Source organism: Furipterus horrens, unplaced genomic scaffold (genome assembly GCF_987537825.1).
Source record: "Furipterus horrens unplaced genomic scaffold, mFurHor1.1.pri manual_scaffold_11, whole genome shotgun sequence".
In the NCBI taxonomy this organism is placed as follows: domain Eukaryota; kingdom Metazoa; phylum Chordata; class Mammalia; order Chiroptera; family Furipteridae; genus Furipterus; species Furipterus horrens.
Genome location: NW_028327181.1, coordinates 3195942 through 3221058, shown reverse-complemented (window position 1 = coordinate 3221058; position 25117 = coordinate 3195942). Strand labels below are relative to the sequence as shown.

General features: G+C 49.1%; 1 protein-coding gene across 1 annotated transcript in view; it reads right to left on the bottom strand.

Moving 5' to 3' along the window:
* Positions 1-436: 436 nt before the first annotated feature.
* Positions 437-25117, bottom strand: part of CLIP1 (CAP-Gly domain containing linker protein 1) — a 73726-nt gene continuing 49045 nt past the window's right edge. The window contains exons 16-27 of the mRNA XM_090257304.1: positions 24303-24468; positions 23991-24206; positions 18998-19114; positions 16691-16797; positions 13950-14070; positions 10881-10933; positions 4972-5089; positions 4737-4887; positions 4182-4231; positions 3232-3237; positions 2401-2525; positions 437-2092 (exon numbers count right to left, since the gene is read on the bottom strand). Of these exons, the coding sequence (XP_090113430.1) occupies positions 1867-2092; positions 2401-2525; positions 3232-3237; positions 4182-4231; positions 4737-4887; positions 4972-5089; positions 10881-10933; positions 13950-14070; positions 16691-16797; positions 18998-19114; positions 23991-24206; positions 24303-24468 (1456 nt within the window). The 3' untranslated portion in view covers positions 437-1866. The remainder of the gene's footprint in view (positions 2093-2400; positions 2526-3231; positions 3238-4181; positions 4232-4736; positions 4888-4971; positions 5090-10880; positions 10934-13949; positions 14071-16690; positions 16798-18997; positions 19115-23990; positions 24207-24302; positions 24469-25117) is intronic.

Sequence of the window (25117 nt, the reverse complement as noted above, 5' to 3'; positions counted from 1 at the left end):
AGGACTACTATCATGGTATTATTTAGGGAAAAGTCATGTCCTTCTTCAAGTAACTAGTAACTGCTTTGGAAATACCTACGTGTGGGGAAGTCGGCGCTCGTAAAACAGGTGTTTGGTTCGGTACTCATTAAGGTGAATATCACAGCAACTTTCAGTTTCTTTCTCAAACTCCATGGATTAACAGTTGCTACCACATGGTGCCACTCAGTTCTCTCTGGTAATACTCTGTAACGCAGCAATGGATAACAACCGTAGGTATTTGTTATGCTAAATGATTCTTAGAATGCTTTAAGATAAAAAGGATATACCAGTTTCTTAGTGGTTCATCAGCAAGACTGCAGTAGAAATTGCTACTTGGGTCTACAGTGCTGGCTTCTTTGAAGAAACACCATTATGACAGGTAAACCTGAGACTAACCTCAGTTACTACCACTGGGCAAAAGAGAATAACCATTTATTAAAGTAGGTACTGAACATTTGCTCAAATTTTAATACTGATTTACATATTGTTTGTGAAACAATTCTTATTACGTTTATAACCAAAAAATTTCAACCGATTGCAGATTTTTCACTTGTCAAACACAGTTAATAATCTTGAGGGGAAAATACATCAAATGCATATATACAATTATAGAAGTTCTTATTATACATGTAGCATGGAAGATCCATTTATTACTTTTTACATCTTCTAGAAGACATTCAAATCAAGATAAATAGATTCAAACTGGTTGATAAACTTCTGGAGGCTGAGGTCCTTCATTTAATTTTTTTGTGATAAGAAAATCCAAATTCATTAACGTTGAATTTCTCATCATACATTCATCTAAAAACACAGTAAAAACAACTTGTCAAGATTGTAGACTGGTGAATGTAGGTGTGCTATAGTGGCTTATTATCTAACTCATTGACTGCTGGGGATATCTGCTGGAGAAGGAAAAAAATTGGATTTATTTGTATCTGATCAAGAAACAAACTGGAAACAAAAGAAAAGGTACTTCCCACACTGTGTGATGCTCTTTCTGGCCTAGCGCTTTATGTCCTGATGAACATTCTAAGTGTTTGCTTTTTCGCAAAGGTAGAAATCGGAAAAGAAAGACACATTGTGTATGCTTTTTCCCAAAATAGAGATTTTTAAAAAATATATATACATATAATATATAGAAGCTGAAATTATGCAGAACCAATAAAACGCCACAGTAGAGTAAGTGGGTGCAGCATATCGATTATAAAATGTCCCACAGCAGTTTGGGGGCTCACCCCTCCCCTTACCTGTTTCATGACTTTATGATCACACCAAAGTGTTACCAAGCCCGAAGCAAAGGCACTACTGACAGCAGGTAGTGCAAAGAACTCAAGATATTTCTTCGATTAAGAATAAAATACTTTCAACGAGTAGATGAAAATGCAAAATGGCACGTTTTTCCCAACTCATTCCAGTGTCAAAGCTTAACCAAAAGATCTAAATATACAAATGCAGCCTGGAAAGATTTTTAGTGCAAATCTGAAAAGTAACGGCATAATTTACTTAAATAAGGTATCGGGAAGCGGGGGTCTGCTCTAAGAGGTGTCCCTCGGGACTGCAAATATAATGGCTTCCGGTGCAACGTCTCATTCACCTTGAAAATCAAGAAGACACAATTAGAGGTGAAAGCTCACCGACTAAGTGTTTAGTATTTATTACTCTAACTTACTAGGGGAAACTAAAAGAGCGATTTGTTGAAGATCAAAATATTTCCTTAGATCTGTCGATGGGGGTCAAAAATAACGTGCGTCCTCCCGCAGCCTGCGCACGCAATGCTGGTGTGCGGTTGCCTGGGTGCGGGCGCCGGGGCGGCTGCGGAAGCCCTGTCCGCGGTTTGCGGCTCCGTCAGAAGGTCTCGTCGTCGTTGCAGTTGGTGGCCCAGTGCCCGAACACCTCGCAGATCTCACAGTACGGGCGCTCCTCGCTCCGGCTGCCGTGGTGTGCGGAGTGGGGGAGCTCCTCGGCCGTCTGGGCCTGGGTGGGACAGTCCTCGGTGTCGTGGAGGTCAAAGCAGTCACAAATGTCACAGAAGAGGCGAGGCTTCCTCTTGGCCTGCTTCTCCTGGTCATCGCTGCAAATGTGAACGTGTGTGATCAGAAACTCACTTCTAGCCGAAGGAATTTAAGGGACAGGAGCGCGCGGAAGGGGTCCTGAGCAAGCGGGAGTTACGGCCAAGTCCGCTCAGTGTACCCGCTACTGGAACTGTTACGACCTGCATTTCAATGTCCAGCTCAGGCCCCTCCGTGCTGCGTACCACGCTCTTGCCGGATTTGTGGAAATGGATTTACGGCCACTTAACCACAGAGCACTGTCCCCCCAGCCGCCTGGAGGACCTGGCTTTAAAACTATGCTCTGATCAGCACGGCTGATGTGAAATACCTGTCGTAACTGGTTAGGTTGTCCCCGTTCCCGTTAAGGGCGGCTTCTGACATCATCTCCACCTTCATCTGGAGGTCTTGATTCTTCCTCTGAAGGTCCACTATTACTGAATTCAGGAAGTCAATCTAGTTTGTTCAGAAGAAGAAAAGAAAGAGATGTAAAATGTCTGAAGCGTGTACAGGGGACTATCTAGAAGTCACGGACTCATACTATCTGCCAGGGCTGCAGCGTGTGCTTGGCTGTCATGGGGCCGACAGTGGCCGTTACTGAACCTGTGTTTTACACACACACACACACACACAGAAAATGTGACAAAAAGCATCACCAGGGAGCAGTTCCACTGGGCAGTGGGACAACGGGACGGCCAGTGGGAGGAAACTCTTGTCCCGACATTTGCTTTCAAACCAAGGGCAGTCTCCTTTAAAGACAAAAAGTGTCTTCCCGTTCCTACCAATAATAAAAAGGTCTCATTTCTCTAAGTAGCTGATGAAAAAAACCCCACTTTACAATATTAGAAAGTGAGAATGAGTGCACACACACACACAGATAGTCCCACATTTAAGGCAGTGGCTGGCCCTTTTCTCCTGCTGGGGCACGTTACGGAATCCAGCGGGCGGCCAGGGGCTCCGGGGCTCCCTGCAGTGCGTTGCTGCCCACACCGGAGACTCCCTCCTGACACTGCATTTTCTGAGACTGTCATGCTAGGAGCTCCGTTTCAGGAAGAGGAAAAGGCACAGAGCGGATGTAAGTGTCGTGGGGAGCCACACACACACACACACACATGCACGCACGCACCCCACGCGCTTGCAAGTGAGGAAACATAAAACAAACCATTTGCTGATGGGAAGAAAAGCGTTGGCAGCGGCAGATGAACGAGCAGAAGCAGAAAGGAAAGGGGGAGAAAGAGAAAACATTGTTAGTGAGGCCGATGTGTAGCAGACACACACGCTAAGCAGGCGGTGCTAACCAGGGTGACCCAGTCCGCCTGCTGAAGACTTCCGCGCCTTTCGAAGGGGAGGTCGGACCAATCGCAAACTCCCTGAGCTTTTATTTACAAACGAAAGACGGCTTTTGTACCTGTGCTTCCCAAACAGGATAAATATACCCAAAATGTATCATTAAAACCGAAGACAGACGCTTGGTGCCTGTGTGCTGTTGTGTCTCCATATCATCCCATTTTTAAAATGGGGGCTATTATGTTAATTTTGGCTTTAGGAACCCTGTATTTTTAAGGTAGAGGTGACAGAGCTGTTCTGCTTCTAGAAATTTACTCCGAAGAAATACTAGTGTATCTGCAAAATGACAGCTGTCCAACATAAGTCATTTCAGCATCATCTCCCATACCCCTAGGAGATCAGAAACATCCCACATGTCACGTCAGTGGATAAAGAACCAATTACATGAAGCTACGTCCATAAAATGGAACACTATACAGCTATAAAAAGATCAGTGCACATTATTTTATGCAATACGCCACCATTTATGTAAAAAAATAAAATAAAAAAAGGAAAGGGAGAAGACTATATTAGTCTTGGCTTATGTGTACATTTTTAAAAATTCCTGAAAAGACTTTTTTTTAAAGACACTAATAACAGTGATTACCTGTTTGGGGGGGTGGGAACCAACCAGGAGAGAGAAGTTTGGAGGGAGATTTTTTTTTACTGTTGATATTTTTAATATTGCTTAATATTTAGATCATATGAATGTATTTCCTGTTCAAAAGATTAGATGATTAAAAAAGTAAAAAGCAAGTAAGCAAAGCAAAAGGCAGGCATGTTTACCTGACTCTCCTGGGCCCTTTCGTCCTCGTCTGCCTGAGTATCCGTGTTACCTTATGGTAAAAAAAAGAAAACGGTGGAGGGGGAGTTTTTAAACAACTGCCGTCTTTTTTCCCTGTTGTTACAATGACGGGCCAGTGTTAGAAGCTCATTTTCTGGGGACTCCCCGGCTGCGCCTCTTGGAGGACAACCTCGGGAGTTCCTGTGCCCTGCCCGGCCCCGCGGGTGCGTTTTCTCGGGCTGGCTCCCCGCTGCGAAGGGACAGAGGTCCCAGCCACCCAAGGGAAGGGCGCCGGGGCCATCTCTGCCCCCCTTCGCTGCTGCCCCTCCTGAACCCGCAGGGGCACCTACCACCTTCAGTTCCTGCCGACACTCAAGACCACGGGGTGGGAGGGGCGGGGGTTGGGGAGGGGGAGGGGTGTGGGGGAGGGGTGTGATGAGGGAGGGGGAGGGGTGAGGTGGGGTGGGGGAGGGGTGTGGTGAGGGAGGGGGAGGGGTGGTGAGGGAGGGGGAGGGGTGGGGTGGGGGAGCCCAGCGTGGGGGTGCCAGGCCGTTTACCTGAGGAGCTGCTGAGCTGCCTCTTGTTTTCCTTGAGCTGAAGCTCCAGGTTCTTCACCTTGAGCTCCAGCTTCACCTTGTCGGACTCCAGAGCCTGCACCGCGGAGTGCAGGGACTTGGCGGAGGCGCTCTCCCCGCGGAGCACCGACACCTGCAACACAGGGCCCGGCTCAGGCTTGGGCGGCCCCGCTGTGGGGGGGGGGGGGGGGGCGGGGGCCCCGGGGCAGGGGCTCACCTCGGTCCGCAGCTTTTCCAGCTCGGCATCCTTTTCCGTGAGTAAGGCACTAGTAATACTGATGGACTTCTGCAAGGAAGCTTTTTCTTCATCTGCGTCTTGTATTAACTTGGATTCTCTAAAAGACCAAAGAGTTAAAAATTCCAGAAGTCAACCGAGGGACCTGGGTACAACTGTCCTAGAACAAATGCGCCATTAACTTTAGTTAAAGGAAAGGAAAAAGGTGTATCGCGGGGAGCTTTTATAGGGGGTTGAGGCTATTAGCTTCCAAACTTTACTTACTGTGAAGGTAGAAAAAGTTTACTATGCATAGACATGCCAGAATCTGCATATCATTGTATGCATTTGAATTTAAAGAAACAAGTTAATAACTTTGGAAGATGTACAATTAAAAATAAACAAAAAAAAAAAACAAGACAGTTGCACCCCCCAAAAAATTCTTTTAAATACCTACCCAGCTGAATAGCTTCTTGAATAAACTATTACCAAGCAAGAACAACAATTAAAATACACACATGCAAAGCGATTGATTATACGGATGTCATGCAGAGCAGTTTTATGCTGGAAGTATCGATTGGTTCTCACTAATTTCGGTAACTTTTCGCAAGTTCCAAGAATGTGTTTTTGAGATCGCATGGGCCAAAACAGTAGCAAATGTTAACTAATATTCAGGCTGAAGGATTTGTACTTTTCATCCGTGGAATCGGAAGAGGACATTTAATTGCTCACAGAGATGAAAGGCCAGGACAAAATGTTACAAGTGGGTTTCCAGGTGCGGAATGTAAGCACGGGGTGCCTGCAGGGAGCAGCAGGCCGGAGCTCTGGGGTCATGTTCTCAGCCTGATCCCGCCTTTGGTTTTCAGCAGAGCGAGGGGCCTGGCCTTTGAGGAAAGGGGGACAATGTGGAGGAAGGGAGTGGGGAAAGAAAGGGAGAGATGGAGGGATGACAGGGAGGGAGGGAAGGACATGAGAGACACGGCCCCAAAGGGCTGGCGACTAAGTGTCTACGTGTGCGTACATTAAAATTTTTGTTGTAAAAATTACATGCACTCGAAAGTGCCATGTGGGGTCACGTCATCCGTGACGAGGAAAGACTGAGAACCGTCACAGATTGGAAGAGACTAAGGAGTATGTCAACAATGCAATGTGGCTTCCTAGGTTGGATCCTGGAAGAGAAAAAGGGCATTAGTGGGAAAACCAGGAACCCTGAAGAACGCCCAGAGTCCAGCTAAGAGTACGTACCGGTGTCACTTTCTAAGTGTTGACAAACGTATCCGGGAACGGAAGACGTTCACACCGTGGGGCTCTGGGGGAAGGGCATGTGGGACCACTAGTAACTACCTTTACAACTCTTCTGTGAAGCTATAACTTTAAAATAAAGTGGTTTTGTAAATTACAGGAGGGGCGAAATAAGAGGAAAGAGCCCTGGTATCACAAAAATATTCGGGGAAAAAGAAAACTGGAGAAAATGTTCCTGGCTAGCCCTCGGGCCATACAACCTAAACACTTCGTTAATGTAGCTGATCAGCGGTGAGAATTCAGACCCTAAACAGCAAGCCAGATCGCTCCCGGCTCTATCAGAAGTCAGGTGGGCGTGGGACACGTCACAGTTCCGTCTGTTTCAGAACCGACCGGAAGAATCGGAAACCGAGGCCCAGGTGAGAAATGGCAGAACGTATGTGTGTCTGGTTAGTGAGACCCAAGGTATCCGGCACACGAATTGCAGAATTCTCATGACTTATGGTAAATTAAAATTCTACACGAAGATAAAACATGTGCTGTCTTTATCTCATCGTGTGGCTGACACTGACACCCCAGGGTAAGTAGTAGGAAAAGAATCCAAGACTTACAGAAATTTCTTGAATTCAACCCCCAAGCATCCTTTTTGCACTGAAGGGGGCCGGGGACCGGCGATGCTGAATTCCTGAGCAACACTCGCTGTGAAATAGGCTCTTGTTCAGGGTGAAACAAAACAAAGGCTTTCAGGGAAGAAGTATATGAACACCCCTTCCACCTGAAGAGTACGTTTCTGACATCCAGAGCCAATAGAGCTTGGGCTCCCTAAGCTTTTATTGCTTCTACTGTAAACCTGTTTCAAGAGCTTCAGTTGTTATAAATCCAACTCAAATTTAAATGTTATTTTCAACGTTTTTACTGAAAAAATTACAGGGTTTGGGGTTCGTTGAACAGACCTGGACTCTTCCACCTTCAGGACTCTCTAGCTAGCCATGATGTCACAGAGTCCTTGTGCTAGGGACCCCGGCCGGCGGAAGGCGGGGGTAGGGGCATCTTCTCCTGCTCATCACCCCCCCACACACATGGCCTCTCTGCGAGAGAGCAAGCAGGACATCTCTGGTACGAGTATCAAAAGATGCATGGTTAGGAAACCGCTCTCGCTTGTGACCAGTGCCAGGACAAACACGTTGGCAGCTTGTCTTTGCGACAGATCTTCACTGCCGGCTTCTGAGGATATTTCTAAGCCCTCATCTCACTGTGCAGACCAAGAGGGGCTGAGTTAAATCACTTACGCCAACGTCACTGACTTCTGAGTCACAGATCACACCGACAGGAGGGCCTGTGTTACCTTTAAGCCATGCTGACTAGAATGACGTGGTGGTACTCAAAATATCAAAAAGGGGCCCTGGCTGGTGTGGCTCAGTGGATTGAGCGCTGGCCCGTGAACCAAAAGGTGGCCAGTTCAATTCCCAGTCAGGGCACATGGCTGGGTCGCAAGAGGCAACCAATCGATATATCTCTCACACACTGATGCTTCTCTCCTTCTCTCTCCCTCCCTCCCTTCTCCTCTCTCTAAAAATAACTAACTAAATAAAAATATCAAAAAGGGAAGATAAACATCATATGAAAAACAGGCAAGAGGGGCCAGAAGTCTTTCCCTCAAGGGAACACACTACCCAGATTCTTTCCTTACTACTTACACAGGTCTAGTAATGAAGCAAATACCTTACAGTGTTACTGGACAAGCTTTAAAAATGCAAGGTAACAGGAACCAAATATTAGAGACATGAGAGAAATGCGAATCTGTCAGAACTAAGTTTACACTGAAGATTTCTGTTGCATATAGGTACCAAAAAAGATACTATATGTGTATGTGTGTGTGTGTGTGTGTGTGTGTGTGTGTATGCTGCTGAGAATATTTTACAAAACAAAAGCAAGACACAGAGGGACAGAGGCAGCCAAAAAATATATACAACAGCTTGGTTTACTAAAAATATATAAAATTTATTTATTATAACGTGGATAGACTTTCTTTAGTCTTACCATGAAAGACACACAGATATAGCAAAGGAAGCAAGAGTAGGAAGGGAAAAGAGAGGGGTGAGGTGAGCATCAGTGACAGCAAAAGCCGGAGACAGCCAGCCAGCCAGCCACCCGCCGTGCGCTCTGGAGCTGGAGCGGCGGGACCTCCACAAGTTCCAGGACAGAGGCGTCACCCGGGGCCCGGTAGGACGGCCATCTTGCCCTTACGCTAATGGAACTCATTCTGACTCCCAAAAGCCCACACCTAAGGTTTTTGGCTCTGAAGTCCCTTCTTGGACATCGAAACGCCTGCGGGAGGAGGGGAGCCAAACCAGTCCCTGATCTGCTGCCGGGTTTGGGGGTGAGAGGGGCCTGCCTCTCCGCTGTGTTGGGGTCGGCGGTGCCTGATCCCTTGGGCGTCTCAGGGCCTGCTTTGCGAGAGGTCTGCCTGAGCTGGAGGCCAGTTTTCCAAAGAAATGATTATATTTTTAAGAGGAAAACCTTTGGTACCTATTGCTTGCAATTCAGTGTTCAGATACCAAAAAAAACCCCAAAAAACCCCATAGTAACACAGGGGGAGGCTTAGGAGGTTTGATCCTATTGTCAGGGGTAAGTTCTGCATTTCAATGTAATAAGCATTGAATAAGCAATGATAGCTTCCCTGATTATATTCAATGACCACTTCTAAATTAAACTGTCAACTAAGATCTTAGCTCTTGCTTGAACAATTACGTTTCAAGTAGCTTCATGACTTAAGTACCTTCCAGACTTTTAAATTAAGAGCACACTGAATTCATTTTAGTACCCTGTGCTCAATTCACCTAACTATTACACACAAAGACCTACATGTGGACCCTCGACCGAACGGACTTTGGGAGGCATTCAAGGGCCCACATGATTAGCTCAAATCTATACTTGCATCCAGATTTCTGGAACAGATGTAACTTTCCATGGGGTTCATGAACTATTCGACGAAAAACGCGTTGTAAATATGAGTAACTAGATTTAAACATTTTTTACTCCCAGAAAAAAATTATCATCTTTTTCCGCATTTACTGATAACAAAGAGTAATTCTCTGGAGACTTTCTCCTAAACATATCCAGCACCTCAGACCGGAGCAGAGGTCCTGTAACATACAGACAGGAATGGGCCAGACCCCAGATCTGTTCCTTCTTTGGAAGCCGTGAAGGAAGTCACATGCCCAGTCACATTTTGAAAGGCATATGATTCAGTTAAAAGTCACATGGTAAGGACTCACAAAGCATGGCATCTTCCTTTTGGAAAGTAATAATAAACAAATGTGCAGTGAGACAAGAACCTGGCTCTTACGCCGGCATCTGAGTTCTGGGCCAAGTTGCCGAATCCTCTGAGCTTTCCTTTCATCATTTGTAAATGCTTGCCCCTCCCCTCCCCTCCCCCAAATATTTCACTGGGTGGTTTTAAGATGAGATAAACCTATGAATTATGAAAGGCTACATAAAGGCAAGGGCACATGCCAGGACTTATGTCAGCCCAATTTTCTAGGTCCGCTGGCCAGAATGTCACAGGAAAAAAGCCCTGTGAATTTTCTCACATATCTGGGGTAACTGTGTATATGAGATTCTTTTTAAAGAAACGATGCCTGAACAATGTAAAAGCAACAGCCGCGGCCCATGTGGGCAGAGCTGGGCATGTACGGAGGAGCTGGGTTAGGGCCCGGCCGCGCACGGCCACCAGGAGAACACCTGGCTGGACCAGTAGCGTGGGAGCGCTGAGCACCCGCATTCTGGTGCGACACTTTAAAGAAGAACGAATCTAAGTATTTCTTAATTAAAGAAGAAAGGAGGAAAGGTGCTCCTGGGCCAACGCCGACTGTCCTTTAGAATGTAGCTGATGGAACCCAAAGATTTTGGGGGCGCTAAATAAAACCCTCAATTCCTGAGCCACTGCCCTGCCGGCAGGAGGGGACGCTGCTGCGTGAAGCCCACGCAGTCCACGGAGGGACACGCCTCTGCCCGACCAGTAAGGGCAGCATGTGGGGCCAGAGCACGGGGAACTCTTCCTTCACTATTTTATTTTATTATTATTAATTTCTCTGGACACGATCTGCACCTTTTAAAAGAACAGACAGACTGTCAGGATGCATACGCACCAAGCTCCTAAACAGTTACGTCTGTGGGCCTGGTTATCCGCCCTCGAAAGTGCCGGAAGGCTTCCACGTGAATACTGTTTGATCGTCATGAAAAAAATAACATGGCTCTTTTCCAGGAAATAAATAGAAACATTTATAACTGGGTTACCCGTTAGTCCTGAAAAATTAACATTTTTATATCACTGAAATCAGTATTTATAAGCAGACCAGCCACTCCATGTAAAACGCTGGCCTTCTTAGTTACTGAAACTGGGGGGGAGCAGCAGCCCAGGGAGAGCGACCTGACTTCCGAGCGAACACAGCAAATTGCACGCTCCTTTGGTTGAGTGCCTGCTACGCTTCCGCAAGTGAGTTTTCGTAATCTGTCAGTTATGAGCACAAACTCTCACGGTGCGATATTCTGGACAGGAGGTCGCGTGTTTTCTGCACATCACTTGCCACACACCATGCCCTGACACTTTCCTCGTGGACACGGACACGCACACGCAGGCTGGCAATAAGCGGAGGAAGACAACCTACCTCTTTTTCATTTCTAACAACTGATTATTGAGGGCAGATCTCTCTTCTTCTACCTGGAAAAAAGCAAAGACAGAAAAGGTCAGTTCCCAACAAGCCCGCAGAGAAGCCTGTTTCTCACACCACGGGTCACGTTCCCAGGCTCCAGGGCTGCTAAGGCAGCTGTCACGGCACGACAGGATGCACAGTTGTTAGTTTACAAATCATTTATGACCTGAGTGACTCCCCTTCCTCATGGGCCTCAGAGTGAAAAATATCAAACAACAGCCCTGACCAGCGTGGCTCGGGGGACCGGGCGTCGTCCTGCAAAGCGAAAGGTCGCAGGTTCGATTGCCGGTCGGGGCGCGTGCCTGGGTTGCGGGTTCGGTCCCTGATTGGGGCGCATACGAGAGGCTGATCAGTGTTTCTCTCTCAATTGATGCTTCTCTCCCTCTCTTCCTTCCTCCTTTCCCAGTGAGTGAAAGCCTCACTATTAACATAGTGACCCCTTTACTGAAACAAGAGGTCAGGTGTCACCAACTTAAGACGGCTGGGACAGGTCACTTTCTCTTTGTGGGCCTCATTTTGTCTGCGCCATTCCGAGCATCTGTTTCTCACCGATGAAACAGAGGCTACAAAAGAACTGCCAGGGGCCTTTCGTCTCTAAAACTCTCTTATCTGCAAAGGGTAAGAAACAAAAGCTTCAGTTGGCTAAATCTGAGAGAGGCCTCACTCTACCCGCATTTGCACCTGAGTTTAGCCAACTACTGATTTCAACGTACACTGTCAGCAAAACAAAGGGGGAGAAAGCTCCTGGGTGCGCCGCGCCCCCATAGTGACCCCCAGCTCCTCCCTCCCACGTGAGAAGGAGTGTTTGCAAAGTAACCTGGGGAAAAAATTTTCCCTGACATGCAAAGCGAGAATCACTACACAGTAAAATTCTCTTTAGAATGCCATTCTGAGCTTCTGCTCCGGGACGAGATGTGACTAACAATCCAGCACTTTGATTCAACTGTTAAAGAATAAAAAAGCGGAATACAGCATTTTAAAAAATTAATTTATTGTTGTTCTATTACAGTTGTCCCATTTTTCCCCCATTGTCCTCCCCTGTTCCGCCCACCCCACCCCTGCCACAGTCAGTCCCCACCCCGTTGTCCATGTCGATGGGTCACGTATACTAGTTCCCTGACTAGACCCTCCCCCTTCTTTCCCCCCTTCGCCCCTCCCCCTCCCCTCTGGTCACTGTCAGTCTGCTCCTTGTTTCCATGCCTCTGGCTCAATTTTGCTCATTTGCTTGTGCTGTTCATTAGTCTCCCGTATTAAGTGAGATCATATGGTATTCGTCTTTCATTGCCTGGCTTATATTGCTAAGCATAATTCTCTCCAGTTCCATCCACGCTGTCGCAAATGGCAGGAGTTCCTTTTTTTCTGCTGCATAGTATTCCATTGTGTGAATGTGCCACAGTTTTCTGGTTCACTCACCCACTCATGGGCATTCAGGCTGTTCCCAGCACTTGGCTATTGTAAACAGCGCTGCTATGAACATAGGGGTGCATAAGTTCCTTGAATTGGGGTTTCAGGATTCTTCAGGTATAATCCTAGCAGTGGAATCGCTGGCTCAAAAGTCAGCTCCACTTTTAGTTTTTTGAGGAACCTCCATACTGTTTCCCACAGTGGCCGCACCAGTCTGCATTCCCACCAACAATGCACTAGGGTTCCCTTTTCTCCACATCCTCTCCAGCACAAGTTGTTTGTTGATTTGTTGATGACGGCCCCTCTGACTGGTGTGAGGCGGTATCTCATTGTGGTTTTTATTTGCATCTCTCTGATGGCTAGTGATGTTGAGCATCCTTTCATATGCCTGTGGGCCCTCTGTATATCCCCCTTGGAGAAGTGTCTGTTCAGGTCCTTTGCCCATTTTTTAATTCATTATCTGTCTTCCTGGTGTTGAGATGTGTAAGTTCTTTATATATTTTGGAGCTCAAACCCTTGTCCGAGGTATCACTGGCAAATGTATCTTGCTGATGTTTTCTTTTGCTGAGCAGAAACTCTTTAGTTTGATGTAGTCCCGTTTGTTTATTTTTTCCTTTTTCTCTTTTCCTCGGAGATGTATCAGTGAAAATACTGCTACGTGGGATATCTGAAATTCTCCTGGCCTATGTTTTCCTCTAGGACTTTTATGGTGCCACGGCTTACATTTAAGTCTTTGGTCCACCTTGAGTTTACTCTGGTGTGTGGTATAAGCTGGTGGTCTAGTTTCATTTTTTCGCACGTCTCTGTCCGGTTCTCCCAGCACCATTTGTTGAAGAGGCTATTTTTGCTCCATTCATGCTCCTGCCCCCTTGGTCAAATATTAATTGACCACAGAGACCTGGGTTTATTTCTGGGCTCTCTGTTCTGTTTCACTGATCTGTGTGTCTGTGCAGAACACAGCACTCTTTAAAATCAGTTTTGTCCCAGTGTTTAAGAAACTTGTCAGAGACCTCTGTGACTTAACCACACACGCAAACGGGTCATGCAGCGTCCGCTCCAGGTGTAACACGCGCTCCCTGGGCTGCCGCACGCGAGCGCACGCACACGCAGTTCCACTGGGAAACGCCTGTCAGTGTTTTTTAATTTAAAGAAAAGCAGAGTTCTATCTAAAAACAGCTGCCAACCCTCACACCAAAACCACATTCTCAGAATCTGTTTCCTTTAAAACTAATTTTGATGAAAGAAAAAAAAAAACCTTAGAGAAAATAATTTTACACTCTAAGCTGCCGTCAGAAGGAGGTAGCGTCCCTTCCCACTTAAAGGCAGTGCTGTGAGATCACCTGGTAAAGACCTGTTCCTACTTGCTCGCAAGTTCCAAGTTCCCAGGGCTGCTTTCTCTTCTGTAAGGACCTGTGCAGGGACTCCTGCCCGGAGCCCCACAGCGGCAGCACGCGTGACCCCAGGGGACACCGGCCCAGGTAAGGGCAAGCCCCGTTTGGAACGGCCCGACCACCTGCAGCTCAGCTCGGTGCTGCCCCCACCACGCGCCCGCCGGCCCTGCCAGCCCCACAGATGGCGGCGCGGGCTAGCCCACTGCGCCCACCCCGGGGGCCCCCCGACCTTCTGGTGAGCCGTGACTTCGTCCCTCCGTCTTCCCAGTTCCTCGGCAAGTTTCACGTTCTCCTCCTTCAAGGCGGAAAGCTGCTGGGACTTCTGAGCCGCTGCCTGCTTTAGGGTTTCTCTGCAAGGACAGTGGGTGCGGGGGTTACCATAGAAACAAGACAGGCAAGGAAACTGTGGGAGACGACCAGCTTCACAGAGCCGGGAAAATATATCTGGGTCACGTGCCTGATGGGATCTGTACTAACAGGAGGCAGCGTGGCCTCCGTGCGGGAGGGGCTGAGTGGCACTAACCTCTCTGGGGAGGGCCGCCACCCACAATGATTACATTAAAAAAAACTGAATCAACACTACATCCAGCCTCTCGCCACCCCCAATGACCGTTCTCCTGAGCACCCCCCCCACCCCACCCCCGAACACAGTGCCACTGTGAAATAAATGGCAAGCGGAGCAATCGGGAGTCCTCCTGGCTTTTGGACTAAATCCACTAGAAAATTACACTAAAACATGCTCACAAAGGAATTTACTTTGCTGCCCAAGCGCTCTGTTCTAACTGCACGAAGCTGTCCTCTGCTTTTTTTCTGGCAGAAATCAAAACCTAACGGTCTCATGTGTTGGTATCTGTTACGATCAAATGCGGGAATCAATCTCAGAATATTTGGAGGGTTAACCAGAGGTGGATCCCAAAGAAAATGCGGTTTCCTCATCACATAACAGGAGTTTTATTCTGACTGTCTTCTTGCCATAATGCTCATTTTGTAATTAAAAGAAGTAAATAAAAATACAGCCTGCTAACCTGTCTCATGAAAATCAGCATATAAAACGTGAGCAGGGCAAGTATATTTACTCAGCATCGTTCCAAGATGAAAGTTCATCCAAAATGTACACCCCCAATCGGCATCCTTTATATATGGACACTCAAAATATTTTATTGGCTTACTGGATTGCAGTTGGATGCCACAGCAGGTTTTGCTGCAGTTATGAATTTTAGGTCTGCGCTGGCCACACGCCCGAGCGGCGGGCACGCGGGCTGGATTCTGAGTCCAGTCATCTGGGTATGAGTTCATCTGCTGACGCGTGGACACGGCTATTTTTAACTTCGCTGGTCTAATGGGTGGCGGTGCGGGGCGTCTCGGTTTTCATGCCTTTTAACTCTCCATCCACACAGGGATGGCCTCACGAAGATATGAGGGAAACAGTTCTCTTTGCACATTAAATTTGGCGTTTTACAGAGACGTTTATTTAGCAAGTGGAGAGACACTGAGACTTTTAGCCTCAGGTAATTAGCCATTCAGACCCCGGGAGCTGAATTTTGGCTATGGATCAAAATACACACACACACACACACGGGACGGCTCAGGTGCATCTTCCGTCTAAGATCCATTAGTTCTTGACAGAACAGAAGACTTTACTTATGACGAAGTCACCGTGAGCCGAACGCTGTGTGCCCAGGTGGACCACATTCACCAGGGGATGCTGGTCTCAGCGTCTGCGTGGCCTGGGCGTGAGGTCTGCGAGCCTGTTCTTTCTCAATTACAGGGTTTCAGCTTGTAAAGTTGTTTAGACCCCCAGTGTCTATTAAGAGCCCACAGTAAGGAAAATTAAAACAGTAGCCTAAGAAATATCAAAATGTCCTAAATATTTGTTTAATGTTTTAAAATCTACCAAATGCCTTCACGTGCATTTTCTCATTTAATCCTCAACCCAAGGTGATCGTTACTACTGGCATCTCGGGGCGAGGTGGGGGGGTCCTGGACTGTACTGAACCCACCTAGGGAAGTACCATGAGAGCGCAGACTGAGGAAGGGATCATCGTCAGTGTCATGAAGTCATTTCTAGAAGAATTTTAAGAACGCGAAGAAGATCCAGACACACGCCAATTTAGGCCAAGCTCGATCAACCCATAGTATTGAGGATGGTAACTCAGAGGAGCAGTGTGGAAGTGATGCTTTTCTTTTTGTCCGAATCCCACCTATTTGTTTGGTAGGAACTGCAAATAAATCATCTAACCCCACATGGGACGAATCTTTGTACCCGTCCTAGCATCACGGAACCGCGCCTGAAGGACATGCTCAAGTGCTCCCCACGTCCATCAGCTGACAGGTTCCCCATACCTGATGCGGCGTGGTTCTCAGAGGAGCAAAATGAGATCTACACCCTCACCGCCATGAAAAACGCCGGCTAAGTCACCATGTGCGCAATTATACAGACCAGACGGGAAAGGCGGTGCTGGCGACGGGAGCATGGCCGGCCTGTCCGCCTGGGGTCCAGGCAACAGTCCTGATTAGAAAAAGTCTTGCAAAATTCAATTACTCTTAATAATCAGGATTATTGATCATCTCAGGAAGGCTGGGTTTTTTTTTCCGCTACAGAAAGGGTTTTGAGGGATTTATGAATAAAGGGTCTGATGTGGCCGGATGTTAAGACTGGCTACTGAGCAATCACACTACTTTACAAAACTCTGATTCTGCTTGTCTTTTCAGAAGGCTGCCCAAAACCACGTTTGACTCCTGAGGGCCTCGCCGTCAGCCAGCACACATTTCGTTTTGATCTTTACTGCAGTTCTGTGTTATAACAGCGGTTATAGGGGCTACTTTTCAGGGGCAGGAGCCTTTACGGGGCAGGAGGACGACTTTTTACCTCCTGGACTTGCCAAGCATTTTTTAAAAATAATCAGCATTATTCCCACTGTTGCCATTTTCAGTAAGTCCCACCACTTCTCTCAAAGGAGATACACTTACATTTCTTTCCGGAATTCTTCCGTTTTTTGATTCTCTACGATTAGAAGTTCTTTCGACTTGTTCAGCTCGTCCATGTTCTTCAAGTTGTGTTCCTTCAGTGTGTCCAGCTTAGAGACCAAGAGAAAAAAAGCTCAGTGAAATTATTCCATTTTCCAGTCACATGACTGAATAATGACATTATTCATGAAAACGTGCATTCAAAAGTAGGTGAAATCAGTCACTTATTAAAAAAAAAAAAAGAGAGTCGCTTGGGCGAAGAGATGACAAATGAACAAGTCTTATAAACTGCAAACCGCCCCTTAGGTGTAGTCAGACATTTCCTGGACATCCTGCCAAAATGTCGAACTATATTGCTTCTTAAGTTAAAACAAAAATTTCCTTTCACCTTGTGTACAATTACCAACATATATCATTGAGCTTGCTATTCAAGTATGAACCATCTTAAAAAATAAAAAACGGGGAATAAATGGCGAAGGCATGACGCCATCAGTAAGGGTTCTTCTTTGTGATGAACACAAAGCCCTCTCCCTCCCCGCAGGGGAGCAATTTAGGATACAATATGTTTCAACACCAGGACCAAATTTACATAGTCGCTCATTAAAAAATCATTGGAATCAAAATATTTGTAGATGGGAAAAGTTTAGTTATCCATCTGAACTTCAATCCGTAAAGGAAAAAGTCATGGAGTAAGGCTGAAAGGTGCCCTGGCTGCTGTGGCTCAGTGGGTTGGGTGTCGTCCCGCAAACCAAAAGGTTGCAGGTTCAATTCCCCGTCAGGGCACATGCCTGGGCCGTGGGCCAGGTCCCCAGGAGGGGGCGTGTGAGAAGCAATGGATCAATGTTTCTCTTGCCTATTGGTGCTTCTCTCCCTTTCTCCCTCCCTTCCCCTCTCTCTAAAAAAAAATAAGTAAAATCTTAAATAAAAAGAGAGAGCCTGAAAGGCCCTCCCCACACTCAGCCCCATCACCTGCCTGCGGAGCGCTGCAGCCAGCTTGGGACGTGTTACAGCAATGACAGGCTCCGGCAAGGGCTGCCGTTCTAGGTGGGGAGCCCCCGCCAGAAATGTGGGGCTCATCGCGGGCCCCCCGTGACCACCCACCCCGTGGGGGCCTTCTGGGGCTTGAGTAGTTATCTCCCGCAGCCACATACACATTCCCATGTCCCATGCCACCCGTCAGAGTCCCATGCAGTGTCCCGCGAGTGTTCGCACCGCCATCTGCCTTTCACACCCTCTAAGGCTCCAGAGCCACAGAACAGAAGAGTCACGGTGGGCCTCCAAAATGACGCACCCGAGTCCTGTCCTGGCTCTAACGAGGACACCGGGGGCGTGTCACGGAAGTCCCAACTCTGGCCTCGGAGGCTAGAGACAGTCCTCGCGATCTTCCCATGTACTTTAGCTTCTAATTTTGATTATCACCGATGATGTTTTAATCCTTTTATAGCGTTAGCGTCAATCTTCTCTGAGGACTGTCAGTTCTATAGATACACTCCCATCTGTGTCAAGTTTTCTTTACCTTATAATTATGTCTCAGAATGTTCGTGTCTTTTGAAGATTTCCATCTCAGACCTTCCACAAGGAGAAGGCCTGGTCTTCACAGCAGCTATTCACCATGGCTGTCCCTTCCCTTGCTTTAGTTCCCCAATGCCTTACCTGTTTATCATGTTAAAAAGCACCCCAAATTCTACAGAATTTTATAGAACTATTTCGGAGAATCGACCCGCCTAGGATTTAGGTGACGTCTTTCCGAAGACGGGAAGGACTGCTATGAGCTGCAAGGGTGTCAGGGTGGGAATGCGACTTTTGGACAGAAGCAAAATGATCTAGATGCCAGAAATGGGTTCCACACCCAAAAGTGACTAATTCAAGAGGGCACCGTTGGCAACCAGGACCGAGTCAGGCCCAGAGAAGGCCCAAGTCCATCGCAGAGCCGGGGAATGAAATTTCGTGGCTCCTGGTTGGGAGAAGAGGAGGAAAAAAATGTATGTGATCTAAGTTAAAAGACACAAAAGCTAGAGAAAGTTATCAGCACCTCCTCTCGTGAGTTCTATCACTGAACAATGACCATACAAAGCCACGCTGGAAGGGCTTCCCCCTCATTTTTAAAAGGTTGGTCCTACTGAATAAGTAATGAATTAATACACTTTATTTCATATTATCGGGGTTCTGGTGTACATTCGACGCCACTAACATAGATCAAACCTGTAGGAGGCCACACTTCAAAAAATAAACAATCCTGAGTTAGTGATCAAACATCCCATGAAGTCGGTAAGCTGTCCTCTGTACAAAAAGCCATTTAAATCTGATTACTTCATTCTGCAGTTTTTCGTTCGTTTGCTTGGTGTTCTCCAAGGAGGCCAGCGTTGCGGTCTTCTCTTTGGCCATCTGCTCCATTATCTGCATGGCATCTTCCGTTGTTTGCGAAGCCTAGACACAAGAGTGCGGGGTGAGTGGGGCGGATGCCTTCCCCCCGCCCTGGCAGGCTAGCGCCCCGGCTGCGCCGTGCGGGCCACGCCAGTGTCTGTGTGACACGGGGACCGCACAGACAGGAGGAGCCGGCCTCGTGTCAACGCATGAAAGGTCTTTACTCCTGACCGGAGCACACCCTCTGCAGGCGGTCTGTCAGGGAGCCAGCTGCCCTATGCAATCTGCGTCACTTTCAGACTGCTCTAGCCCTGCTTGCCTCTCCCCACACCAGGTCAAGGCACAGTGACCGTCCTGCTCGTCACCCTGGCTCACAGTGGAGAGAAACGTTCAGGGGTGACAGACTAACACCCTCCTGCAGCTGACTCTTTCTCTTATATTTACTGTTAGAAGTCTAAAACACTGTGGTTGTTATTTCAGATTTGGGGCTTTTGAAATCACTCTGAATTGAGGCTGGAAATTTTCCAAATAAAAATAAAAATTTTTTGGGCCATTATAAGGGAAGGGCCAAGTGTTGAATGAGAAGCAGTGGGTAATGAATATAAACATGGCTGTGAATAAAAAAGATAGCAGGAACATGGAAACAAATCCTCAGCTGGCAACCTATTAAAAATAATCATGAAACGAAGGGAAGTCTTTTCAGGCACCTGCTTACAACTCACGTGGTCCCACCAAGCTTACAGGACTTCGCGTGACGCCTTCCCTGGACCAGCCGTGGGCATTCCTGGGGGTCTTCCCCCTCCAGGGGGGACAGTTAAAAGCCAAATAGGAGATGGTATAGATGTCAACGTGTGCCTGTTTTACTATTGCTTGTAAGCCTTTGAGAACCACGTTTGACTTCTTTACGAAAAGGTCCCCCAAATGAGAACTATATCCTTGTTATTCACAGTTGACAATTTTTCTAAAGGAGAGAGATGACTGCAATTAGACATTTAGTAAAGAATTGCCCTTTCAGGTGGCAACGAACAGCTTGAGACATGTAAGCGACTGCCTAAGTGGGGTGCGAAGCGGCAGCCCCCCTCAGCCACTAACGAGTTAGTGCCCTGTGTTAGTAAGTCCAGGGGTGCGACCCTGGGACCTCCCACTTTACCGTGAGCGACTGAAGCGACTCGAGCTCTCTAATTCTAAGGGTGAGCTTGCTCTTGTCCTTCCTCAAAATGTGGTTTTCGTTTTGAGACTCTAGGAGGCTGGCTGAGACGTGGCTGTTGGCTTTGGCCAGCTGGCTGACCTCCTTCTGGAGGACGGAGCAGCTCTGGGCCAGCCTCTCCTTCTCCTTCAGGAGCTCGCCCTCTCTCAGCACCATCTGCCCTTTCTCGGCCAGGCCCCTGTTGTCCTGCAGCGCCGTGGCGCGCGCGGCCAGGGCCGCCTCGTGCTCCCGCCGGAGGCCGTCCAGGACGGCGGCCAGGCAGCCGTGCAGCTCCTGCAGCTCCAGCTTGGACTGGGACAGGGAGGCGAAGTCGCTCTTCAGGGACTCCACGTTGGCGGCCAGCTGCGCCGTCTCCGCCGCCAGGACCTGCTTCTCCTTGACGATCCCCGCCACCTGCTGCTCCGCCTGCGCCTTCCCCTGGGCCAGCGCCCCGTTCTCGACCTGGAGCCCCGCGGCGCGCGCGCGCGCCTCCTCCAGCTCCCGCCGCAGGTGCGCCGCGCTCCCCCGGAGCCGGCCGCCCTCCTGCTGCGCCGCGCGCGCCTCCGCGAGCCGCCGCTGACACTCGTCCCGCAGCAGGTCCCTCTCGGCGCGGCACGCCGCCAGCTCGGCCCGGGCGCCCTCCTGGGCCTGCGCCGCGAGCCCGCGCTCCTCTTCCAGGAGCCTGTTGGCGCTCTGAGCCTCCTGCAGCGCCCGGGAGAGCTCCCGCTGCGAGGCGGCCAGCGCCTCCGTCTCCTGCTCTCGCTCCTGGAACTCCTTGGTCAGGGCGTCCAGGTGCCCGAGCAGCGTCACCTTCTCCTGCACAGCGAGCCTCCTGTTGGCAGCCTCCTCGTCGTATTTCCGTCTAAGCTCGCCGAGGGCACGGACGGAGTTTTCTCGTTCTGCAAGCAAGTCTCCGTTTTGCATTTCCAGCGCGGATTTGTCTTTCAAGGCACTGTCCAGCTGCTTTCTGATCTTAGAGATTTTCTGACCAACCATGTCCTTCTCGGACGTCAGGCAGGAGAGCTTCTCGCTCAGACTCATCTCGGCGTGGGCCGCCTCTTCCACGCACTTGCTGAGTTTTTCGGTGAGGAGCCTGTTTTCGTGCAGGAGGGCTTCTTTTTCGGCCAGGAGCTGTCTCTCCGAGGAGGCCAAGTTCTCCTTCTCGTGCAGGAGCTGGATGCACTCGGAGTCCGTGACCTCGCGGCTGGCCTTGATCTCTTCCAGGAGCTTCGCGAGGCTGGCCTTGGAGGCCTGGAGCTGCAAGGTCTCCAGCTCGGCCTTCCGCAGAGCTTTGCCCACGCCGTCCAGCTGCGCGCGGAGCCCGCCCGCCTCGGCGCTGAGCATCTGTTTGGTGTGCAGGGCAGCCGCCAGGCTGGCGCTCAGCTTCTCCTGGTCCTGAAGCAGCTCCTCCTTCTCCACCTGCAGGCCTCTGCTGTGCTGAAGAAGAGTGTCTCTCTCTACCTTTAAGGCTATGCACATGTCTTCAAGGCCTGACTGTTTCTCTAACGCTGACTGCTTCTCCGCGGTGAGCTCTCTGATCTCCTGCCCCAAGGCTCTCTGAGTGTTGGCGAGCTCCCCGTAAGAGCTCTGGAGCTTCTGAATAATTTCATCTTTGTCTCTAGCCAAGGCAAGGTTCTCGGCAACAAGCTTCTGGATGCGACTCTCCAGGCGCTCCTTTTCTTCCCGATTCTTCTGACACTCGGCCATCAGGCTGCCTTTGCTGAACTGGACTTCGTCCACAAGAGCCTGCAGGGTGGCCTTGGCAGCGTGCAGGGAGTCGTTTTCTGTGTTTCTCTGCACGAGTTCGTCCTGGACCACGTCGAGGTCCTTCAGCAGCCTCTCTCTCTCGGCAGCCAGCGCCTCGTGACGGAGCTGCTCCTGCTGGTACAGCTTCTCCGCGCCCTGCTTTCCTTCTAAGGCTTTCTCCATTTCTAAATTAAGGGTTTCGTTTACCGACCACAGCTCCTGTTGGTCTTCCTGCAGTAAGGTGATTCTGGCCTCCACTTGGACAAGCTCTGACAGAAGCGATCCTTTCTCTAACTTTAAAGCATTCCCCTCCTGCGCAAGAAGCTGCTTCTCTGCCTTCAGCCCCCTCAGCTCTTCTGACATTAGCTCAGTTTCTTTTCTGGCTGACGTTAACAAATAAGTGAGTGACTACGGAAAGGAAAGGTGGGGAGAACGGGAACAAGGTGAAATCAGGCAGACAAGCGCAAGCCCAAATAACTTAATGGGGTCTAAATCATAGACGTTAAAAAAATTTTGTTTCTTACAATAAATGTTATAGAAACGATCTGGATACCAGGGGAAAGAATCCAGATGGACAGAGCCCGCGAGAGACTAAAAGGAGACGCAGCTCTGCAGTGCGCTGCTGCGGCAATTGGTTTAGTTTCTGTCTGAAAGGGCTTTTGAAATTATCCCTGACAGCTACCTAGAGAATGGAAACAGTCACGTGATTTTGACATCGGGGCATAAGAGTCTTCCCTGCCATTCTAATTATCCAATAATTTCTATTATAGAAAGAATGCATAAAAAAATCTTGAAAAAGAGAATCTAATGAACTATAAAAAATGAGCATATTTTCCAAAAACATGGGGGTGGGGGAGGGAGAGGAAAAACAACTGCTGCTTTTAAATTCCCTGCAGGACCTTACTTACTAACGGACAGTCACTGGCCTGACCCTGAGTTAGTCCCGATATTACACGTAAGATTTTAAGGGAAACGCTAAAACACGGGAGTCTGCCCAGATAAACGGAACCACGAAGACCAAAGACCTGGAGGTCACCTCCTGTGTGAACGGGCTGATGGACTCTCAGCGGCCTCACGAGGGAAGAGGAAGGCCCGATGGCCAGCACGCAGGAGGGACAATCCAGGCATCTCCCACGTGACACGTCACGGTCTGCTCAGGTCCCAAGTTTAAATGGGGTCTGTTTCAGGTCCTACACAGGCTCTTTGTATCTCTTCTTTCTAGTAAACTCCCCCCTGTCAACATGTACCAGCCACATTAAAAATGATTCAAGGATAAGCGGTTTCTTTCCTTTGCGCAAGTTAAATAGGAATAGAAGAACGTTACTAGTAGGAAGGTTGAACTTCGTTAAGTTCCCAGAGTCAAAAAAAAAATGTGTTGGGGCACAGATACGACCCTGAGACCGTAACATAAAGGCAACATGTCACATTCCACTCTATCGAATAAGAGGATGTTTCCTCGCAGCCCCCGCACAGGAGCTCACTGGGGCTTCCTGGGGACACAGAGAAGTGCTCTCGGGAGGCCTCACGTGCACCTTTTCCTCTGAGAGCTCTGCCCCTCCGGCCAGGCTCCATCCCCGCTCACCCTGCCCCCTGGTCTCGCCTCTGGCTTTCCTCCCTCTCCTCACCCTAGCGCCAGCTGGCAGCGAGACGGCCAAGATTAGAGGGACGAGCCTTCCCACGACAAAGATCTGTCACGAGCAGGCAACGTGAGCCTCTGTGACAGCTGGGACAAGCAGCGGGGCTGGGTGAGAGCTCCATGGGACATTCAGGGAGGGACCTGTAGCCCTCGCCACCCCGGAGAAGGACAGCGGCGGGTGCAGGACACCGGAAGCCGCAGGGAGTGGGAGTCCCTATCGGGTCGTGCACTGGGGGGGGGGGGGGGGGGGCGAGCGTCTGTAAAGGCCCCCTGAGCTCATCCCATCGGCCACACACGTGCTGAGCGCCCTTCTGGCCCGAGGCGGGACTCGCCGGAGGACCCAGTGCCGCTCTCCCCGGCATGGCACGTACCCGGGCTCTGTCGGCTTCTTTCTGCAGCTCTGCCGCCTCCTGCAGCAGGACCCTGTGCTGTCCCTGGGCTGCCACCAGCCTCTCCTCCGTGTCCTGCAGCTTCCGCTGCAGCTCCTGCACGGCCGCCTCGTGCTGCGCCCTGGCCTCGGCGCTAGCCTCTTCGTACCTGGCTGTCAGGTCTTGGCAGCGGTTGTGGCTTACCTCCACCTGCTTTTCCTGCCGGAACCCAGAGGGGAGGAGGGGGTCAGCCACCCCGTGTGGGCGCCTCTCGCCCCCGCGGCCGGCAAGTAGTCCCACCGAGTCCCTCCTTACCAGGTCCAGCAACTTTTTCTGCAGTTCTTGCTTTTCTTTCTCGTGCCTTTTAGTTGCTTCTTGCTGGCTCTGTTCGGCGTGGAGATTCGCGTCCCCGATACTCCTCTGCAGAAGGCTCACATTTTCATTAGCCTTGGTAAGCTTTAGCTGTAATTCTTCTATATTTCTAGAACAAGTTCAATACAAGGTGTGTCAGATTTTTCAAAGGAACGCTTTCGATTCTAGAGTTCTACTAAAAAGATACTATATTCATAATCACTGTATTAATGATTACGAGTACGAAGAGTAACTAATAACATCTGAAATAAGCAACAAGAAAAACTTTGACCTTCTCTGAAGAATAATTTTAGCAGTTGTCATAGTTATAAATACATTATTTACAGTATCAATGACTATAATTGTTAGGGTTATTTTATGTCAATAGATCTGTAAGGAAAACGAGTGAAAAGCAAACATCGAGTATTTACAAAGTTTCACACTTTGAGCCAAGTCGGTTATCAAAAAACTCCTTCTAGTGATGCTTGAGAACATAAGCTATAAAAATGACAATTAATATCTTGAAGTTCCAGCTTACAGATCACCGTGTGGTCAGACAAGGGTGTACAGGAAATGTGTGACATCAGCCTAGAGAACGGGGGAGAGGAACCTGGGCAGCACCTCGGGGTGTGACGCCTACAAAACACCCGTGGAAACGAAACTTCTCCGGGACACCGCGCCCCGGCCACCAGCCGCCCCGCCTCACGCAGCGTCTGACCACAGTCGGTGGCCTGAGGCCCCGTCGCCGGTCTGAACTGTGCGTGGTGCGTGGCTGGTGG